The 21,825-nt window shown below is 41.9% G+C and overlaps 2 protein-coding genes across 2 annotated transcripts in view; both read right to left on the bottom strand.

Moving 5' to 3' along the window:
• dennd6a (DENN/MADD domain containing 6A) overlaps positions 1-21,825 on the bottom strand; it is a 252,356-nt gene that overhangs the window by 143,217 nt on the left and 87,314 nt on the right. The gene's annotated exons all lie outside the window — the stretch shown is intronic.
• LOC311049748 (dnaJ homolog subfamily C member 11-like) lies at positions 894-11,760 on the bottom strand. The gene is made up of 16 exons (XM_084063566.1): positions 11,681-11,760; positions 10,555-10,684; positions 9,721-9,794; positions 8,622-8,723; positions 8,263-8,391; positions 7,963-8,085; positions 7,084-7,157; positions 6,716-6,905; positions 5,813-5,898; positions 4,778-4,894; positions 4,147-4,302; positions 2,943-3,012; positions 2,696-2,753; positions 2,072-2,214; positions 1,815-1,944; positions 894-1,542 (listed from the first exon to the last, which is right to left on the bottom strand). Exons 1-16 carry the CDS (start codon positions 11,753-11,755, stop codon positions 1,517-1,519), a joined length of 1,683 nt encoding a protein of 560 aa, XP_083919692.1. The 5' UTR covers positions 11,756-11,760; the 3' UTR covers positions 894-1,516.

Below are 21,825 nucleotides of genomic sequence, written 5' to 3'. Positions count from 1 at the left end.
CCTCAAAAAGTGCTTCATAAAATGTGCCCAGTTGTCTCAATGAACCTGATTCAGATCTGAAAATGGCTGTAGTGAGTAGACTGCCAAATGTAGATGATCCCATTAAGACGTTTAAAATTAGCAGCTATACAGTTGCCATATAAGAGAAGTCATGTGGCATACGCAATCTAGATTTCATAATTACAAATAATAAAATAAATGGAACAACAAAAGTAAAGGCATGGCACAACTGTTATGCTAAATCTATTTTCGAAATGATTCAATGACAAAGAAATTCTAACCGATACTGTACATGTATGTATGTAAATCACAGTATAATGCTCTCATTATGTCTCATATCCATTCCATCGAGAGGCCACCACCAGTCACAATGATATAGCACTTCAACAGCAACATAAGCCTTCAGGTTTCAATCCTTCACTATAGCTTAGCAAGCTTACTGTACATTCTCTCCTGCACATACTGTACACATCTCTGGTGTTGGGTGTCAGTTTGCACTGGCAGACTGGCACCCATGTGAGCAGCAGACATGTCACTTCAAGGCATCATAAATTAGGTCGAGACGAACATAAAAACATGAGATGCTTTATGTAGTGTAGGCCAGTGGTTCTCAAACCTTTCCATGTTAACGACCCCCCCAATGAATATGGATTTGGGCCCCCATCTGAAAATATTGTGCTAGGGACCCAATACAAATGTGTTGTTGTAAAAATATTTTTTTATCCCAACATTTTGTCAACATCTTTTGAAAATAGCTGATCTACAAGCAGAACGTGTTGCATCGCCATGCGTTGTGGGCTTGTAAATCGTCTATTTTCAAATAGCCCGATGTATTTCGTTTTTGCTGGGGACCCCCTGGAACCCCCTAAAGGACCCCTGTGAGTCCCCAGACCCCACTTTGAGAACCACTGGTGTAGGCATCCCACAATGCTTCATTTTACCACGCAAACTGGCAAGGAGATGCTGGCTAGCCTCAGGGATGAGCATGTTCAAGGCATTAACAGTAGTACGCTAGTTACCACAGTACCTTTCTAACACAACTGGCTGATACAGGATAAACATTGCACTTTTCATGTGAGAAGACTATTTCAGAAATAATTTGTTCATACAAAACAAAAACAAAAAAAGTCAGACATCTCTTAACTTACTGGTAATGTAACACTTTTAGCTTATTTTCAGAGGGAAGAGTCATCACAGGTTGTCAGTGAGGAGTCTGTTTGATAGTGTATAAAGACATTTATATGACAGACACATCTGTAGAGGAATAGGGGCCACCGTAGGTCAAACCTTCTAGAAAGGCCGGGCCGGGGCTGACTCCTGTATTGTCTTACCCCAGGGAGGCGGCACACAGGAAAGAGAGGAGTAGAGGAACTCCACAACGGATTCACTAAGACCAGGTGGGGAAAAAGTCAAGAGGAGAGGATGCGCACTTTTGGCGTTTCCCCCTCCATTCCTAATGTTGTGTCCTTCTGTATACTGACTGTTGTCCTCTGGCGTTCCAACATCGGTGGGGCTCCTACGACTCCGCATCAATTCTGTGAGCTGAGAGAGAGAGAGAGAGAGAGAGAGAGAGACGGACAAAGACGAAAATTCAAGACCAGGTAGAAGGAATGGAGTCATTCTAGAACTGAGAACAAATGTGACCAGAGTGCTCTTAGAGTTCAAAAGGTGAAGACTCGAGTCCAGGTGGTGAAGTGGTGCTCACAAAGTCAAAACATAAGCATAACATTCTACAACTAGACTGCAGTTACTTAAACATGGTGATATGATGACACCTTGATGTGGAATTGAGTTTACAGTGGCTTCATACTGACATTGTTTGGGTATCCGTAAGGGCTCGATATCTGCAGAGATGACCTGGTGCATGACGCCTCTGAACTGGTACAGTAACTTGAGACTCTTTTCCTCTCCTACACATGGGTCATAGAAACCTGGCAACCTCGCCTACACACAGAGATATAAAACCTCAGTTAACACAGCCACAGGTTAATGTTGTACACATGCATGCGCACACACCCACGCGCGCACACAGACTCACGCGCGTGCACAGCCGTACACCACACGCACACACCTTGGATGCTTCAGCGAGGATGAGTTTGGAGTCCTTGACCAGGCACTGCAGAGGAACCGTGACATCAATGACCTGGGCTTTCTCCTGCTTCAGACTGGTGTCTGTCACAAACTTACCATACCAGGCATTCAGGATAATCAGTCCTAAAAAGGCATAAAGTTACATATTCACAGACAGATCTTGATAGCATGCGCAAACATGTGGTTGTGTGTGTTTGTGCGTGTGTGTGTGTGTGTGTGTGTGTGTGTGTGTGTGTGTGTGTGTGTGTGTGTGTGTGTGGGGGGGGGGGGGGGGGGGGGGGCATGCTACTGTAAACTTTTTCAACACTATGTCAAAGCGACACGTTGTGAGATTGTAGATGGGCTACTTTTCTGTTTCAGATTAAACCAGCTGATGGCTGCTCAGACGGTCATGACGAGCGCTCGGGGGGAGCTGTTAAGAGTTACGTGTCTTGCTTAGGGACACTTCGACACGTAGAATGGGGCCAGGAGGTGAACCGGAGACCTTTTGCTTACCAGACCCCCCCCCCCCCCCCCCCATATCATCCTTATCTGTTCTATGACAGCTTGGCGGCAAAATGGCAACAGTTCTCAGTTCCCAAACCTGGTGTGAGTCTTCACTCACCCATCTTTGACTCTTCACCCTCTATGACTCTCCTCACAGACTCCTGCATCAGTAGAACCTGACAAACAGCAAAGGAGATGGGAAAGGCTTTTGAAAATAAGATGAGAAGAGCTCTCCTCTGTGTGTGTGTGTGTGTGTGTGTGTGTGTGTGTGTGTGTGTGTGTGTGTGTGTGTGTGTGTGTGCGCCGTGCGCGTGTGTGTGTGTGTGTGTGTGTGTGTGTGTGTGTGTGTGTGTGTGTGAACTCACAGCTGATTCTGCTTCCTGTTTCTTCTTGGCGATGTTTGTGGCTGAACTAATTCGCTGTAGCTCTATCTCCCTGAGAAATACAGACACAGCCAAAGCAGACATTATATAAATACTGTTACAGGCTTGTATTTTCCGGGTGTCCATTACTTTCTCTTATTTTCTGTTGTTTTATTTTGGAGTGGTTGATGTGGGAGTGTTGGGATGACATGTCCTTAATGTTGTTTGTTCTCGTGGGAGTCGGTGGGACAGGACAGTTGTAGACACAAGGACAGTAGATGTTTGGATTACATTTGTTTTGTTTGTTTTTAATTGACTAGACTCTGGGTTAGCCTGTGTAAACAGGAGTACGGTAGTCATTTTATGCTTATAATTACAGTATATAGTAGTACTTTGCCTGGGGTTCAACTCCCTTTACATTACACTGAACTTTGTGATGTTGATTTATTTGATGTTGATTTATTTACTTTCAAATCACTTAATCACATTGCTAATTGAATAACTGAGTTGTTTCAAACAGAGCTTAAAAAGCCTTAGTTTTTGGACAGCGTTTTAGATGTCTGCAAACCAATTAAGGTCTGGATTTTGAAGAGGGGTTGTTCTGTTTTGGTATCAGTTGTTATAACTCTGTATACCTCAACAATGAGTTGAACATTAATAGTTATGGCCTGTCCTCTCGTAACATTAATAGCAGTCATAATGGACACTTGACACAACACCACTTCATGTATAAGTTGCGGCCATTACAACTATCTTATTGCTATGCCGTTAATCGCTCCCTCCATTCCATTACTGGTGCCCATTCAGCACTCTTTGAGAAATGATGGTTAGGAAGGGAAAAAAGTGGATTAGGCAGTCGCTTGTAGGGGGTTGGAGTGTTTCCGGCCATCAGACTGAGTGGATTACACTACTCAGCAGATTGAGTGGATTAATTCACTGACTTTCTGATATTGTCAGCACAGGAGACAAAAAAATAATAAAAATAAATTCAATTAACTGTTTTGTTAATTATTGTATTATTATTGTAAGTAGGAAGCAGTTACTTTGAAGAACCCCCCAAACTATTATATTATAACCCTTAAAGGTTCTATGACATTCAGTGTGTGTGTGTGTGTGTGTGTGTGTGTGTGTGTGTGTGTGTGTGTGTGTGTGTGTGTGTGTGTGTGTGTGTGTGTGCATGCATGCATGCATGCGCGTGTGTACTGACTGTTGTTTCTGTGCATGCGTGTATGGGATGATGACCAGTCTGTGGACGGCCATGTAGATCAGCAGGGGGCCCACGGTGGCATAGAACACCGCACTGGGCAGCAGCTGGTCCGTCAGGTGGATTGGGAAGAGGTATGTCTGGCTGGCTCGTGCCAACCTGTAGTAACACACACACACATACACACACGCACACACACAAATTAGGGGATCACACTCTACAGATACAGACCGATGATGAAATACTGATCCCATGTTCTGCGTTGTTGAATACCTGATCTTGTTTACATTTTTATTATTTTTTCCAAAAATAAGACCGACATAAAGGAATTATAAAAAGAAGAAAAGAAAAAAGAACATAAGCAAAGTCCATTTTTTAAAGAAAGAAACGGTATAGTTTCAAAACAATGATAGTCATTACAATGAGTTACACTGCTAGATCATAAAGTGTACGTGAAAAGTCGATGGCATACAACTAACTACCAAGTAGGTTCAGTGTGACATTTGAGCAAGATGATCTGAAAATGGCTGCCATATACAGTATCATAAAACTGGCTTGAATCATTGAAATATCATCATTGCATCATGTCATATAGAATTTTCTCCATAATGTAAAACGTATACAAGTTGAATACCTGATCTTAAGGGTCACTCCCTGAGGGACGCCTATGCTGACGGTGGCTGACAGAACGCTGTGGCGACTGATCTTCCGCTCGGCACCGTATTCCACCACCGTACCGAACCAGCCTGTCCTATGAACCCACGGTAAAGAGGGAGACCATTAACACCGGGAGGGAACAAGCGTCACATTACAGAACAAAATGGAGAGAACGGACAGGAATTACAGTATACAGCTTCATTTAAAGCCGTTTTCAGAGCGATCCAAATCCAAATCTCACATTCCACACTACAGTCCCAGCAGCAGTATAAACACTTCCACTACATAATAAATGGAATGCTCCACCATATAGGTAAACAATTATTGATCGAACAAGGGATACCCAGTTGTCATAGGAACATGACCACTGAATGTCCCTGTTTAGTACATTTGTCACATTAAATGTGTCAGCCAATTTTTTTTTAATAATAATACAATTACACACAATACCAGCTGAGGAAACACACATGTTCTCCAACCGTTTTCAAAAGGACATTGTTCCTAGTGGCAGAGGGGAGAATAGCTGTAGTTTGTGAAATCCGCAAAGACAATCTGCGGCGCGTTGCTGGTTCAGCGATACAGGGAACAATGAAGAAGTTCAGATATGGTTGATAAAACCACGTAGTATTCTATTAACCCATTGAGACCTGGAACGCATCTGTGTCACTTTAGATTTCTTTGGCTATTCAAAAATAGCAGATATACAAGCTCATAGCGCGGCACCGAGTGCTATGAGCTTGTAGATCTGCTATTTTTGAAAAATCGTGAAAATTATTTTTTAAGTATTTCTTTCCGATTTCTTTTGAAGGATTTTGAAAATGGGTTAATAGGCAGATCAAAGTAGCCAATTACAATCAACACAATATAATATATTCTGTTGATGCAAATATATTATATTTGCATATTGGCAAGCTCATTATGTCCAATTACTAGACTACTGGATTTATTTAGGCATGGTCCTTGTTGTACTTCTGCTATAAAAGAGAGAAGCAGTTGACACAGACAGACATACTTGACAGATCCTTTGACCTTGGTCTGGTCATCATCCTGAAACTTGTACTGGTAGCTCATCATCAAGTAGGAGTGAGGAACCCCCAGCTGGAAGGAGGCAGGACAACAAAAGAAACGCTTTAAAGCACAAAATGCAGTGTAATGTGCTGCTCATCATTACAGCAAGTCAGTCTCTAACTGCTTCGCTCAACTACTAGAAACAGGTGACCTCTACATTTAATACATAAATAAAAACTTTAAATGTTTTACAAAAAATATGAAATGTACTTGTCACTGTCCTCCGCTATTTAGATGTCACCAGACATCTAAAAATATTTTCCTCCCAAATCTGAAGTCTGCTCCACATTTTAATATGAAATTGAATTCATCTCTGATGTTCTAGAACAGTGGTTTTCAACCTTTTTCATGCCAGGGACCCCTAAATTGATATACATTTGGCCGTGGACCACCATCTGAAAATGTTTTGTGCCAGGGACCCCCAGAAGCAAAGATTTGAGTTAAAAATGTTCTCTTTGAAAAAGTAATATATTCAAAGATATGCACACATTTTAAAGATTTTTCAAAAATAGCAGATCTACAAGCTCATAGCGCGGCACTCGGTGCCGCGCTATGAGCTTGTATATCTGCTATTTTTGAATAGCCAAAACTAAGTGGTTAAAATGATTCTGAGGCTATGTTAACTAATTTAGCTGGGGACCCCCTGGTAGCCCCCCAAGGACCACTGGTTGAAAACCACTGTTCTAGAAGGCTGAACAAGTTTTTTGTCACCAAATGCTCCAAAACGTGTACAGAGTATATGGTTTTGCTCACTGTCATCTAACACTTCACCCAAAGGCGACATTTGATATATGGTGGAGAAAGCATAGCCTGGAGCTCCATGCGGCAGTGATGGGTGAGAATGCACCTGCAGGGCCAGGGTGAAGTGACTGGTCTTGGTGTCTCGGACCACACTGGTGGTCATGGCGCTGTTGGGTCCCCAGCGCCACTGCAGATAGCCCATGGTGTTCTGGTCCAGGTGACGAGCCGTCATCAGAGAACAGCTAGGACGTAGACCACGAGGCGAGAACTGCATGCCACACTGAGCTGTCAGAAAACTACACACCATGACAGAGAGGGAGGAAGAGAGAGAGAAAGAGACAGAGAGGAGGCAGAGGAGGAAGAGAGACAAAATCAGATGAAAGACATCACAGAGAGAGACGAGTGAACAAAGTAGCAGTAACAGTCAGATTCTATATCAGTGTCATGAGTGTATATAAAATAGCTGGGTCTTACCACCGAGGCGTTATGTTGCGAAATACCTTCAACCCAAACAGCGGTCCTAGTATGTCTCCTGCACCCATCTCCAGCTACACACACACACACACACACACACACACACACACACACACACACACACACACACACACACACACACACACACTTAATTATTATTACTAGACCATACCCGGTGAAGTGTGCAGGCAAAAGTAGTTGCAAACGTGGGGTTATTGCAGTGTGTGTGAGAGAGAGAGAGAGAGCTATCACAGCCATTCTAGGGGTGGGAAGGACTATGACTGACAGTAGCCTTCAATGATGTCTTTAATCATTTAATCATTTAATATTAAACTAAATATCCATTAAGGGAATATGCATTGAAATGTTTGCACAGTATCGAAATGGGCAAGCAGCAGTAGGATCATTATATTAATATTACAGCACTAAACATGTTTTGCTGTGAAATTGAGAAATGAGAAAATAAACTTACGCACTAACTGCATTATGCATCTGTTAAATAGAAAAGCTGTAAAGTTGTATGTACACAACATAAATAAAAGAAAGACCTCCACATGTATTGTATTTTAAGGTAATAATGATGTTGCTAGTCTGATGTATGCTCTCTGACTAATGAGTGTAGCATATGGAACACAAGATGGCGCCGTTTACACAACACCTAGAGCTGGAAAGCTCACATGAATGAATGGGTCCTGCTAGCTCTGGTCCCTAATGCTACAGTACAGACCAAAGCTAGGGTCCTGCTACTGTACGTAGAGTTAGTACCAAGTCATTCAGTGGCTCCCAGCGCCCTTGGGGGGGGGGCTATCATGTGTTGCATCGCAATTCGCTGTGATTTTCACTATTCGTCAGTGTGTGCGTGTGTGTGTGTGTGCGTACCTCTCCCCAGCCCTTGGCTGATGTGACCCTGCGTACAGTCATGTTGATGTTGCCTCCTCCATTCCCATTGTGAGTGGAAAGAGAACCCGACAGCACCGCCGTGTCTGTGTTTGTCAATGGAGCCTGAAGGAACATAGGAGCTCAGCTCTAGTACCTTTTAAAAGTCTTTGGGTGCAGGCATGCAGGTAAAACGTGTAGGATGAATCAATACCAACAAAATAGTATCTATTCCTTGTACAACTAATATAGTAAAACTCTTAATACTGCATACGCACAAGGATCCGTTCTGTGTTAGTGTACCTCTATGGACTGGGAGATGTGCATCTTGTTGATCTCAATATGAGGGAAGCCTCCTCCTGGCAGCTCCTCAAAGTCCTCTTCATAACGATCAAACAGGTCGGTCGCATCGATGCCCACACTTATGGTTCCCTGAACGCAGGGTGGAGGGTTGTTAAAAGTGATGATTGTGACAAAGAGAAATTATAAAATGAGAGTGGAAAACTATAATAACTATGACATTATATCTTCAGAGCGGTAACACTGCTGTGCTACTGTAGTTACAAAATATTGTATTAGTAACAGGTGTGTGTGTGTGTGTGTGTGTGTGTGTGTGTGTGTGTGTGTGTGTGTGTGTGTCTGTCAGTGTGCGTGAGTGAAACCTTAGGATTAGTTCTTTGCTGTAGTCTCCTCTCTTCTCGTTCTCTCTCCAGTCTTTCGTACTCCTCACGAATTTCCTCCGGAGTTCTCTTCCTCTCCACCACCTACGGTATACAGGGAACAATTTACGATTACAACATAGTCTTTTACCAGGCGCTCTTATCCAGAGCCACTTACAAAGTGCAAGATCAGTGTAAGTTGCATGAAGCCTAGTCAACAAACGACAGGGTAAGTGGTCAAGTAGCCTTTTAGCATCTGTGGACAAGCAAGCTGTATATGTCTATCTAAATAACATACTGTTCATGGCATATGTAAACATCTAACCAGCATACATCTGCATCAAAATAGGCAACAAGCAGTGATACAAGGAATGAGGACTGATAGGGGGAGAGGTAGAGTCTGAAGAGGTGAGTTTACAGACTGTGGCAGAACATGTGGAGTGAGTCTGCAGTCCTGACTGAGGTGGGGAGGTCATTCCGTAGCTTGGGGCGCCAGGAGGGAGAAGAGTCTACTGTACTCTATAGGCGGATTTCCATTGGCATGGTACCACACCACACCACACCACACCACACCGACCACCACAGCAGCGGTTTCCACTACAATGAAGTGGGTAGATTGGTGTGTAAGTGGTACTAAACTGGTGCCTAAAAAGTACCCAGTCCTGGGTAGGTCTGAGCTAGGCCAAGCTGGGCCACATGCACAGGTGATTTGCATTTGTATACAGGACAGTTGGCCACTCACCTACATTCCATTGTTAGGCAAAAATGTACATTACAAATGAGTGTGAATGACCGGAGTCTGCAACTCATACCTGTGGATTTGAGCAGGGGTACTTTTGTGTAATGGAAACAGTAGATAATTTGAAGCGGTGCGGTTCTGGTCTGGTATATGCTGGACTGGACTGGTCTATAAGCCGTAATGGAAAAAGGGCTATATGTCATTTGGGGCAATGGCTATGGTGTCATTGGGGAAGGCAGGGACAAACTACCTGTGTTTGCTGATCTATGTGTGCGATAGGTGGATCATATCCTCGAGGTAGGGGGGATGGGAACAGCATCACAGGGTATGGGGATGAAGTGACTAGAGAAGTGCTAGACGTACCTCCCAGCCCTCCACCTCCAGCCCTTTCTTCCCGAAGAGGTCATAGATGGCCCTGGACTGAGGATCAGTCAATACTAGAAGGAAGAAAGAGAAAGGCGTCTCTTTGTATTCATTTAATGTCATTTCTATGCATGTATATGTGTACATGTGTACTAAATAAATATTGTGTGTGTGTGTGTGTGTGTGTGTGTGTGTGTGTGTGTGTGTGTGTGTGTGTGTGTGTGTGTGTGTGTGTGTGTGTGTGTGTGTGTGTGTGTGTGTGTGTGTGTGTGTGTGTGTGTGTGTGCGCGTGTGCGTGTATATATATACATGTATATGTATAATTATGCATACTGTAATGTATATGTATATAGGGCAGTGGCGATATGGGCAAAATCAAATATCACAACATTTAGGACTAAATAGATACCTTGATTTTCATGATACGACTATTGGTGCTTTCATAAAATATTTACACAATGAGATTTCTGATAAATAATCAGTAAAGCCTATATAATAACTAAGTGGGTAAAGGCAAATAATAGAACAGCTGTGTATTCCGATATCACACTGGATAAGAGTGTGTGTTACATTCAGATAAGTTCAGAAATTGACATCATTTCACTGTAATGCAGCGCAACCTTTAAAACCAAACCAATAACTATTTTCTTTTTCAGCAGAAAGGCGCCTGTGTATGCCATATCACAGTAGCTAATACTAATATCCAAAGTCCCAGATAATATCTAGTCTCATATCACAATATCAATATAATATTGATGTATTGCCCAGCCCTATATGTACGTATACAGTATGTACATATGGATGTACATGTGTACTGTATGTGTCCAGCCATACCTTCATAAGCCTGGTGCACCTGGGTGAAGAGCTGTTCTGCCTGTCCCTTAAGCTCAGGATCTCGATGTTTGTCAGGGTGGTAGAGCATGCAAAGCCTCCGGTAGGAAGCCTTCAGCTCCTCCTGAGTGGCCTGTCACATGAATAAGGAAGAAGCATTTAAATAGCTGACCAGAAAGTGATTCAGCGACATAAACACAACATCCTTGATTTTATTGGCTGGACACCAATGTTGCATGTCGTTCCCCTCTTTGTCCTCTCTCAATTTCTTGTGTCTTGTCTAAATAAAAGCAGGGGGGTAAAAAGTAAAAGAACCATGACATGTCCTACTAACATACTGGATCCTTGCTACAAGCTGTCTTTTATTGGTACAGCCATGAAAACCTATCCGGTTGCATCAGATCTGGGATTAAGTGTACACTGTACAAGCAAATATAATGAATAAGATGAAACTAAACATATAGGGTCACTGCAATGTAGTCATTCAGCAGATGTGGATCATGCATAGTTAATGTAGTTAAAGGCTGCTTGTTTAAATGTACACCTCTAGCCTGATACAAGGCGTGATCCAAGGCTAGTTCACCTCAAGATAAGTAAATGATCAGCTGCTTGGTCAAGCACAACTTGTGCTTGACCAAGCAGGCTAGCTGACCTTTGATTCTGCACACACAGTGAAACACTGCACACACAGTGAAAATGTGAATTTCAGGATCCCAATGGAACAAGCCATAGTGCTTTCTTGGGTTTAATACTTTTTAGCATTCCTTTGTATATAGAACTGTACTTTTTGTGCTTTTTTTTGTAAGCTGCTAAATAAAGTATTCAATCAATCAATCAATCAATCAATGAATCCTCCCAACTGAATCACCCCAACATCAACTAAATCACTGATGCTGATATGAACGAACACTGGCAGTGCTAGCTAGCTATAATCCCTTCAGCATGAACCACTCTCATCATCCCATTCCCAATGGCTAGAGGAAATATTATTCAACAGTGGAATGATGCGCCGACCGGGTACGGCCCCCCCGGCAACCCGATCCACCGACGCAATTCCCAATATCATCAGCAATGCGAGCAAAAGGTCCGTTACCAATCAGATCCAATGCAAACAGAGAACCATCCATACCTCTCTTCTGACATTGAGCAGGGAATAGTAATCTTGATTATCCAACTCAGTATCATCTTCTAAGGACGCCGCCATGTTTGCCTTTCGAGGTGTTCCGCCCACTTCTCTGGAGATACCGTAATCCTGTTGGTTTGGAGCTGGTCCAATGGAAGAGGGAAGATGCTGTGAATGGCTGTGTGTGGAATGTCATCACAGCCATTCTAGGGCTGGGAAAATGATAATGGACTATGACTATGAGTCATAGCTGACACAGTGGCCTTCAAATATGTCTTTATTCATACATTTAGTCGTTAAATAAAGGCTAGTAAAATGTATATTGTGCATAGGGATACATACACTTTTTTTTCCCTACTCTGTAAATATAGTGTTTTATATTTGTGATGATGTAGAATTGTGGTGTTATTTTTATGTTATGTTGATGAATTGGATGCATAGATAGGACCCCAATGGAAACAATAAGACCGCAAGGACTTGTTTTGGTGTTATCCTTTTAGACCAAAGTGTTTGACTGTAGGCTACTCTTGTTGTTTGCATTTTCTGTCTAATAAAGTATTCAATCAATCAATCAGTCCAGTGGGCACCTAAAGCTTGTTGTGGGTACACATTATTACTCCAAAATAAACATGAAGGAAATATGCATCGAAATGATTGTATTACATCAAAAATAGGCAAGCAGCAGCAGGGTCATTAGCCTATAGAGCACTATTACAGGTTTTGCCGTGAAATTGAGAAAGAAAAGAGAGAAATTATATGACAGCATAAATGCATCTGTTTAACACAAAAGCATGTCTTTCACACACAACACAAATGAAAGAAAGAGAGCCTGTCAGCCTGAAGCTATATTTTTGATAATTTTAATCTTTAAAGGTAATAATAATTACGTGACGTTTCTATTACACAGTATGCTCTCTCTTCCTCTGACTAATGAGTGTAGCATGTAGAACACAAGATGGCGCTGTTTACACAGTATCTAGAGCTGGAGAGCCCACATGAACTAAAGGGTCCTGCTAGCTCTGGTCCAAGACAGTCCCTAAATGCTATGGACCAGAGCTAGGTTCCTGCGATGTAGAGTCAGTCCCTAAATGCTATGGACCTGAGCTAGGGTCCTGCGATGTAGAGTCAGTCCCTAAATGCTATGGACCTGAGCTGAGTCAGTCCCTAAATGCTATGGACCAGAGTTAGGGTCCTGCAATGTAGAGTCAGTCCCTAAATACTATGGACCAGAGCTACGGTCCTGCTATGTAGAGGCAGTCCCTAAATGCTATGGACCAGAGCTAGGGTCCTGCTATGTAGAGTTAGAGTGAGTGTGAGTACCAAGTAATGTATGGGCACCTCTACATGAACAAAATATGTTTTTTACACGTCATTGTACATGTTTGTTTGTTTGTTTGTTTGTTTATTTGTTTGTTAAATTAGTCTGATGTTAGTTGTGTAAAAAAGAAGCCTATAGTTAAACATGTGGGAAAAGATTATACAAGCTACTTAAGCAATAAATAGGCTAAATAATCATAATAATAAATACTAAGCTACTTGTCCTAATTGATTTGAGTCATTTCAGATAACAAGCCAGAATATACCTTTGTTGCTATTGTTAATTAAATAAATGTGGCCACGATCATTTAAGCGAAAAATAATAGTTTACTTTCAAACACAGAAACAATTACATGGTACAACGTGTCGGCCACAGTTGGCCTTCATCAGGTCAACCTGCAGGTCAACCTGATGAAGGCCAACTGTGGCTGAAACGTAATAACACTACCATGTAATCTTTTCTGTGTTTTAAAGTAAACTAACACTTAGGAACAATGATGTTGTACTGACTTTTATTCTTTTGAACTGTCACTTTGTGTCCAGCACCAGCAACAAAATGGATGTGCGCAACCCACTGTTTTGAACTACAGATATGTGTAAACTCAGGGTTTTAATCTTCAAGATTCAAGATTTAAAAGTGTAGCTATTTTTCACTCACTCATCCAAGTGCATGCAGTGAAATATTGGTGAGATATACTCAGCAGACAAAACAAGATAGCCTACTAATACAAGGTATGATACAACAAGTAAAAACTTGTGATAGTAAACTTGCAGTGATAGTAGGCTAATATGAGCCTAAACTGAACTGGGGAACTCACTCCCGGACCAGCTGAGAGCTCTACAGTCTGTTGATGCTTTCAAGAGAGGACTAAAGACTTTCCTTTTTAATAAAGCATTTGGTTAATTATTCTGGTTTTACCCCCTAGGTTTTCTTTGCCCCCTTGTTTTTTTTTAATTTGTTTTTAAAACCTTTTTTTGATTGTTTTATGCAAATGTTTTTTATTCTGTACTGTGCTACTTTGAGATTTGTTTCAAATGTAAAGTGCAATATAAATAAAATGTATTATTATTATCATTAATAAGTCATAAAGTGGTGTGTCATGTGTATGTGTAGAAAACATTCTAAAATAACCTTATTTATGTGCAAAAAACAGGAACTATCAATACAGACAATTAATTTGGAATAGCTTCCTCCCTGGTTTACTGAGGTAGGATACAGTAAATAATGATGTGTTGCAACCAGAGGAAAAATATACAGAAAAATAATATACAAAATGAAATGGGAGTATAGATTAGCAGTCAGGATACACAGAATATCAAATGCATGCAAGATACAACAGAGGGGCGGCCAAAGAATACATTGTGAAAAGTACAATATGTGCAGATGTACAGAGAGGGAAATGTTCCCTCTTTCTGAGATGGTCTCCCTGCCTATCTGCAGTGCCAACTGAATGCAACGGAGAAGGGCCTGATTTATACTTTGTATGTGATAGTGTCGCACAGCGAAAATAGCTGGCAGGACAGATTTTGAATTAAGTAAGAGAGCTGCAGCAGTCCAAGAGAGCTGCTCTGAGCCATATGGGGCACCCGGTGGGTCAGGGATTTGCGTCATCATCTCCTTTGAAAAGGAGTGTGAATGGCCCACCGGCTCACTGTGATGATGTATTAATCAGCAGTGCATTGGTAATGAACAAACAGAAAGTGCTTCAGAGAGCAAAGTGAGGTGGGAGATTGACAGGGGTTTTACAAAAGGTACAAAATGATTTGTTGCTGGGCACTGAAGACAACACAGGTGTGTGGTGTGAGAACATAATGGTTGTAGTGGTATGAAAAGAAATGATGAAGTATAAATTGTACTTTTGAAATATAAATCAGTATAAAAACAGACTTTTAATACCAGTTTACTATAGTCTATACATACTACAAGCCTGTTTTCTTTGTGCAATTGATGTTCTACACAGTTTGTGCCATCCTAATCTTATGTAACAGACCCCCCATATATTGTTCATTGTGGCGTGTTATAAAGGCTGTATGCTTCCAGCGCTGCAGCTTGGTTTCTAGGTGCCAATGTTCCCGCTGTCCCTGGAAAGCAGTCCAAACAGCCGGAAGAACATGGGGAGGATGTTTTTTGCTCTAATTAATTGAACCTTGGTTCAGTTTAGGTCCCAAGCAGCACCCGCTCAGACATTTCAGTGAGTTGACAGTACTTGGAAGCTTACATAACATCAACAACAGTGACTATTATACAATAAGCAGGCCATTTGAAAGTCTAAGCTCTTTGATATTGCTTGAGTGGAAATCTGCTACACCCCCGTCACACAAAATCTGGTGCTTGTTGGGTGGCTCCCTGAAAAAAAGGGGGAAAATAAGAAAGAAAGTCTAAGCTCCAGGAAACCTCATATTGATGAAATACACTATGACTGTCTGATATGTATTACACAGCAAGATGTTTGTGTGCCTCTATCAACCTGGAACCCTCGCCATCCTCCTAACACCATATCAAACAGGGTAACTTGAAACAACTTGCCTTTCACCTATGCCATCTGTGTTTCACCTGAGGTGTTTTTTAACCATGTGAAATATGTGTTTTTTCACCTTTTCATGTTGCACGAACTGGTCTTTGAAACAGCATCTTAAAATCACTGTGCCTGCTGCTACTTTTCTTTAACCCAGCCTCATGGCCGCACGTTTATGCACACACCTGTATATGATGCTGATGTTTTAAACACCATGATATACCTGCTATCACATACGTTATCTATATGTATACATTTGTTTTGTTTTATTTAACCTGTTTTCCTCTCTTTCCCTTCTGTTCTCACTCTACCTCTATCCTCTCGCTTCTCACGGAATACTACAAAATGGAGCGCTCACAGATTATTCTGTTTTTTAACCAACTTCTTTACACCTGTAAACTTGTGATGAGACAAATAAACCCGGTGTCAGACAGTGCAAAGTATGGCACATTGGAGAAAGTAAATTGAATATTGTATTCCCCAAGTACAGCATGATCGCATACAAGGAATTTGACTAGGTTGTAAACAGGTTGCAAATCCTATTCAAGATGCATGTGCATAAAGCGCTGCTGTGACAAATGCAACTTTTTAAAATGCTCTGCCATTCTTTATCAAACACAACAGTAGATGCATCAGAACTGCTGTTGCATGATGCTTGTAACTCTTCTTCTGTGCAACTTGTGACGCCCTCCAAATGTCACAAGGGAAGGTTGTCATGTAAGGGGACAGACTGACCTCTCTCGCTCTCCCTCTAATTGTTGTTTGGGACAAAGGAGAGGCCTTCTCTCAACAGACTGACTGGGAAGAAAGTAACTGACCCACTCACTCTGTCCAGCTCGAGCTCCAAGAACAGTGGGTGGCTTGTTCTGTGTGCAGTCGATGTTGTTCAGATTGGGTTTGTTCCTGCACTGCTCTTATGACCTTTGCAAATGCCTGGATGCTGAATCTGCGTCATCAAATCAAAGACACAATTGAGAAATGGAGAAATCAGTATTTGACTTTTTGTTCTTTTGTACTGTTCACTTCACAGTGCATATCAAACCAAGACTGGACGACATAAATTGTTTGTTTGTGATGTGAGAAGAATATAGCGAGACAGACGGCATGTGCTGTGCAAAATGCTGTTACAATGATGAATTCTGAAAACGTGCAGGTAGTGCATTGGTCATTCTGAGATGACTGAATTAGTCGTGTCATGTCTTCCTGACAGCACTTCTCAATTAAAGAATCCTCCTGTTTTCTTCAAGGTTGAATACAGTACACTGCATTCCATTCCTGCCTCTTCCTCCATCTGATCTATAGGGATCACAGATGGGCCGCTGGCACAGAGAGGGAATGTCCAGTAACCAAATCCCTTCCATTGGAGGACTGGGCAGACGTTAGACAGATACTGTAGGCTCATCGACCTAAGAATTTACTGGAGAATGACATTAGCAGGTGTAGTGGGTTTGTGCAGCCTAGGACCCTAATGAAAACACATACCCATCATATGTATTACTTTCTATGTGATCACGAGTTAAGGACAGGCGTTATCATGTTTACCTAATATACCATATCAACAATAGTCAGGAGTTATTGTATTTTGCATTTTTTTTAAATATGGTAATATAGTGTGCCTCCAGGTTGCTTTTGTCACACTGTCTAGATGAAACAAATTAGCTAAATGTAAATAATCACAGTCATAAATGTTGACTGAAATGACAAACAATAGCATGGTAAAATAAAGCAATCACATTAAAAAAATAAATATATATATATATATAGGCTACATATTATTTTGCTTCTCTTTATCATTTCAACTTTTGGATGAACATACACTTCAAATGCCAATGGCCAGATTCTCCTTCATGGCTTTGTGTATTGATATACGATGTGGCGCCTGCCTGCCTATTGTCTACCCTCTACTTTTCTTGTTATGTAACTCTACTCCCCATATATGAACAGGTGTAACAATATGGTACAGAAGGCCTCAAGCTGTTTTCACTGCAGCCCAACTGATCATTACTCTCCGCAGGAGAGTATTGTTTTCACTTTCTAAATATGACACACCGATTGGTCAAGCCTCACGTGACACGTGACAATACGGTGAAATACTGTATAAATACATGGCATCACTTTGACAGTGTCTGTGCCACTGTCAAAGTGAGGTAAGACAGGAACCATCACGAAATGGCTGCATGGCTGATACATAATTGGCAGATAGGACAGATAGGACACTTATATAGACAGGAGGGATATGACACTTACACAGACGGATAGGACACTTACAGTACACAGACAGGACGGATAGGACACTTATACAGCCATGATAGGACACTTACACAGACAGGACGGATAGGACACTTACACAGACAGGACGGATAGGACACTTACATAGACAGGACGGATAGGACACTTATACAGACAGGAGGGATAGGACACTTATACAGACAGGACGGATAGGACACTTATACAGATAGAACATTCCCAACATTCCCAACAGCGGAGAGTTGTGCTCAGAGGAGCACTTTTTCTAGTTATTTTTGCATTTAGCGCAATAAGAGGAAATCATTACAAAACAATAACCTCTGAGGTAATATGAGTAATTTGGTAAATGATATCTGTATATACACTTCCTTGTCATACATTTCTGGCTTCCTGATCAGCATCTTTATCATCATGCTATAGCATCATTATTACAACTTCTGGAGGGGAGATCCAGGGGTAACATAATTAGTCCTACTTAAAAGGCCTCAACACACACAAATGCTGTCAGTTTCATACAAGTCAAATCAGAATCAGCTGAGTAACTGCCTTTATAGAGGTAGTAACCTCTCCAGTTCTTATGTAACTTCAGGCATGGTAGGTTTCCCCAGGAAAAGATAACCTTCTGATGGTTGGGACAACTATACAGTAGCTCCTCTGACTTGCCTGTCTCCATTCAATGTTAATGGGTATTGAGGCTGAATGGTTGATGTGCTGACCTTGCACTAGAGAGTGATGGTACTAGTATAGAATGCACACAGACACCACACATTCGTGTAGGGCTGCAACAATCAATTATTTTCTTAGTGATTATTCTATAGATTACTTTTTTTTGATAAACCAAATAATTGAGAAGCACTTTTATACAATTATTATTTTTTTAACGAATCATCACGAAACATTCTAATATATTTTCCATATATTTCATACTTTGTCTACAACAATGTAGCGCAAAAATAGTGAAAAAAGACACTCTACAAGCAACCGCGATGCATTGTGAGCTTGTAGATCTACGATCTTTGAAAATCTATTATTTCATTTATATAATACATTAAATCGATTTGTTCAATTAACTGTTGCACCCGTCCCCTACATCTGTGCATGTGGTCTCATATGGGCATCCTGATAGCTGCTATCACTAAAACATTATTGAACAACGTTTTGGTCCAACACAATCTTTGTCCATTTCTTTTCGCAATAGAGTAATTTTCTATTTGTGAAATTTGCCTTCCCCTTATTATATAATCATGTCTAGGCTATCTGTGTCTTTGTCATTTCTGGCCAGGTTGAAAGGTTAATATGCTGTATGTTACAGTATATGCACAGCATGTGTCTAAGTAATACAGAGATTACTTTCTCACATAGCATCCTTGTCAACCTGGAATGGCATGTTGAAAAACAAATGTGACATCACAAGTTCAACATTACTTGAATAGCCCAAAGGTCAGCAGGCAACACGCTGACACTGGAATGCTTACTACAGAATTTCATAATTTACAAACATACTGTATGTCTTTCTAGGGACCATTTGGTCCACAGACTTGTGCAGGACTTTCCACAAGAAGACATCTGAGATGGCAGGTAGTGAAAGCGAAACTGTTGACAGGCTGTCCATTATTCATATGGTCGATGACAGGTCTCGCTGAGAGAATGACCAAATTATACCAATGTGTTACTGTATATCAATGGAAAAAGATGAAATGTGATCAGACTTGCGTGTACTGTATTAGGTCATTACATAAGCTGGCAATGGTAGTTATAGAAGCCAACACTATACGATAAGTTGGGCTCTGCTGAACCAGCAATAGTTTAAATAGACTACAGACTGATGACATCAAAGCGAAAAGGACACGCCATAACACGTTATAACCATATTCTGTTTGCTGGGTTGCAGGTCTTATTTGCTGGGTTGGCTGATCATCGTGTCATTTGGATTACTAAAGGGATATTTCACCCAAAGAATGACTTCTTTTCTATCAATTACACACCCCATGAAGCCTTGAAGCCTACAAAAACACAAATTCAAGTCTCCATGGGGTGTGTAATCGATAGAAAAAAAGTAATTTGGGGGGTGAACAGTCCCTTTAATCTTCACCAAGGCTCCTGTGGCTGTGCACATGATTCTATTCCACTGTTGCTCTCCTCAGAGCTAGTGTTGTTTTTGTGCTCACAACTCTTATGAGGTAAAGAACACATTTGTCTGATTGTCAGAGCCCCACTGCTCATCCACCATTGGAGGCAGCACTGCACTTTTGGCCTCTTGATCTGGCGGTGCTTCTTCCTCTTCAGTTTTTCCCACACTTCAGCCTCAACGACTTTGGCGTCACCCCTCCCTCCCTCCTCACACTTGCAGCTCAGAGTGGTGAGTCACTTGTCTCCGGTTAATCTCACAACCCTCTGGATGCGACATGCGAGAGCTCTGATTACGCACATCAAGTCTGTGTGTTCGCACACACTGCCCATTTCTGCTGCCACTATGCTAAATGAGATTTAAAGACTTTAGCAGATTGGGGAAACCACCGAGGCGGCAGTGTGAGGTGAGTCCATCCTTGGCCTTTAATGGCAGTGCTCAGGCCTCACCCACTTTAAGTTTATGGGTCACACTACTGCGGCAGACACATTTACGGTACTCCCACAGAAATGAGCTTTGTTTATTTTTGCCCAGTAAACATTGTGACACAATGATGGACAGATTATTTGGTGATGGGGGATAGAGTAGCTGGAGAGAGGAATCCCTGCAGATTCCTCTCTCTCTCTCTCTCTACTATTTGGTATGATAACAACCATACCTCAGTGGTGATGCTGTTATTGTCTCCTGCCAGGGGAGAAGAAGGGTTCCTGCTGCTCTCAGGGTTAAACATGAGGAACTACTCACTGGATTAAAACCCGACCACGATAGAATTTGACACCAATATTTTAGAGGGGGTACATTCACTGAATGCCAATATGATGACCAATAGTGAATTTCTGGGCCGGAATGTAAACGCAATCTTTGTACTCAACGTACTCAGAAATTAAGTTTAGAAATTAACATGAGCGGGGCACTTGGGTGGTGCAGGGGTAAAATATATACCTGTCCACTATCGCAGAGTCTAGGGGTTTTAAAGGGATACGGCCGGGTCTTTGATGCATTCATTGATTAGAGAGAGCACTAACGAGTTTGACACACTTTTATGGCCCAATCAATGAACTCAGTGCACAACCCATTTGAAGTTCAAAGGGATCAATTAAGAGCTCCGGCCGAGCCCCCCCTCTCCCCCCGCAGACTTTTCAGTCCCTGCAAGGGATGAATGTCAACATAAACAGTGGAACAAAACCAAAATACAGCCAGAGGGATGTCTTTCTGCAGGAAAACACACCAGCATAATTATATAGTGGCTGATAGAGGGAAAAAATAAGTAGGTAAATATATATATATATATACTTAAACCGCAGCATCCGTATTGTGGGGAAAGCTTTCGCAGAAAATAGCAGATCGATAAGCTCACCAACACGTCGCACTGCGGCGCATTGTATAACGAAAAAACATCACATGGATGCACCTGGGACGTATCATCAGTGTTGCAGCCTGGGGTCATAGGATGTTTCGGGTCTCGCAACATACACCCTGACCCAGGTGACCCAGCCAGGGTTGATCAAGCCCCGACTTACGTCCCAGGTAGCTACCCACGGTCAGTCCTAAATAGGGAAAGACAGGGCCACTCAATACGCTTGTCCGAAACTACTCTGCCAGGAATGGGGGAGAGCGGAGGCTCTGGCACGTGGAGGGGCTAGGCTCTGTGGATGGCCTCCTGGCCGGGCTCCTCCTCCGTCTCACCAGGTCCAGGACCTGAGCGTTGCACCAGACTCCCCCGCTCCAAACATTTCATTCTGGTGTGTTCTGGTGTTGTGAGCTTGTCGATCTGCTATTTTCAGCAAAAACTTTCCCCACAACATCAGAAAACAGAAAATACGCTAGTATAGGGCCCTGAGGGACTCAGGTCAACCACATGGGGTTTAAGTGTTTAATCCACCACAGTGCATCCAGCTTGGCTGAGTGTCTATACAATTACGAACACAACTGACCATGTTTGG

This window comes from Gymnoscopelus microlampas (genome assembly GCF_963454915.1).
Source record: "Gymnoscopelus microlampas genome assembly, chromosome: 7".
NCBI classification, from domain to species: domain Eukaryota; kingdom Metazoa; phylum Chordata; class Actinopteri; order Myctophiformes; family Myctophidae; genus Gymnoscopelus; species Gymnoscopelus microlampas.
The sequence above is the reverse complement of the archived record's forward strand: the minus strand, read 5'-3'. Positions and strand labels throughout refer to the sequence as shown.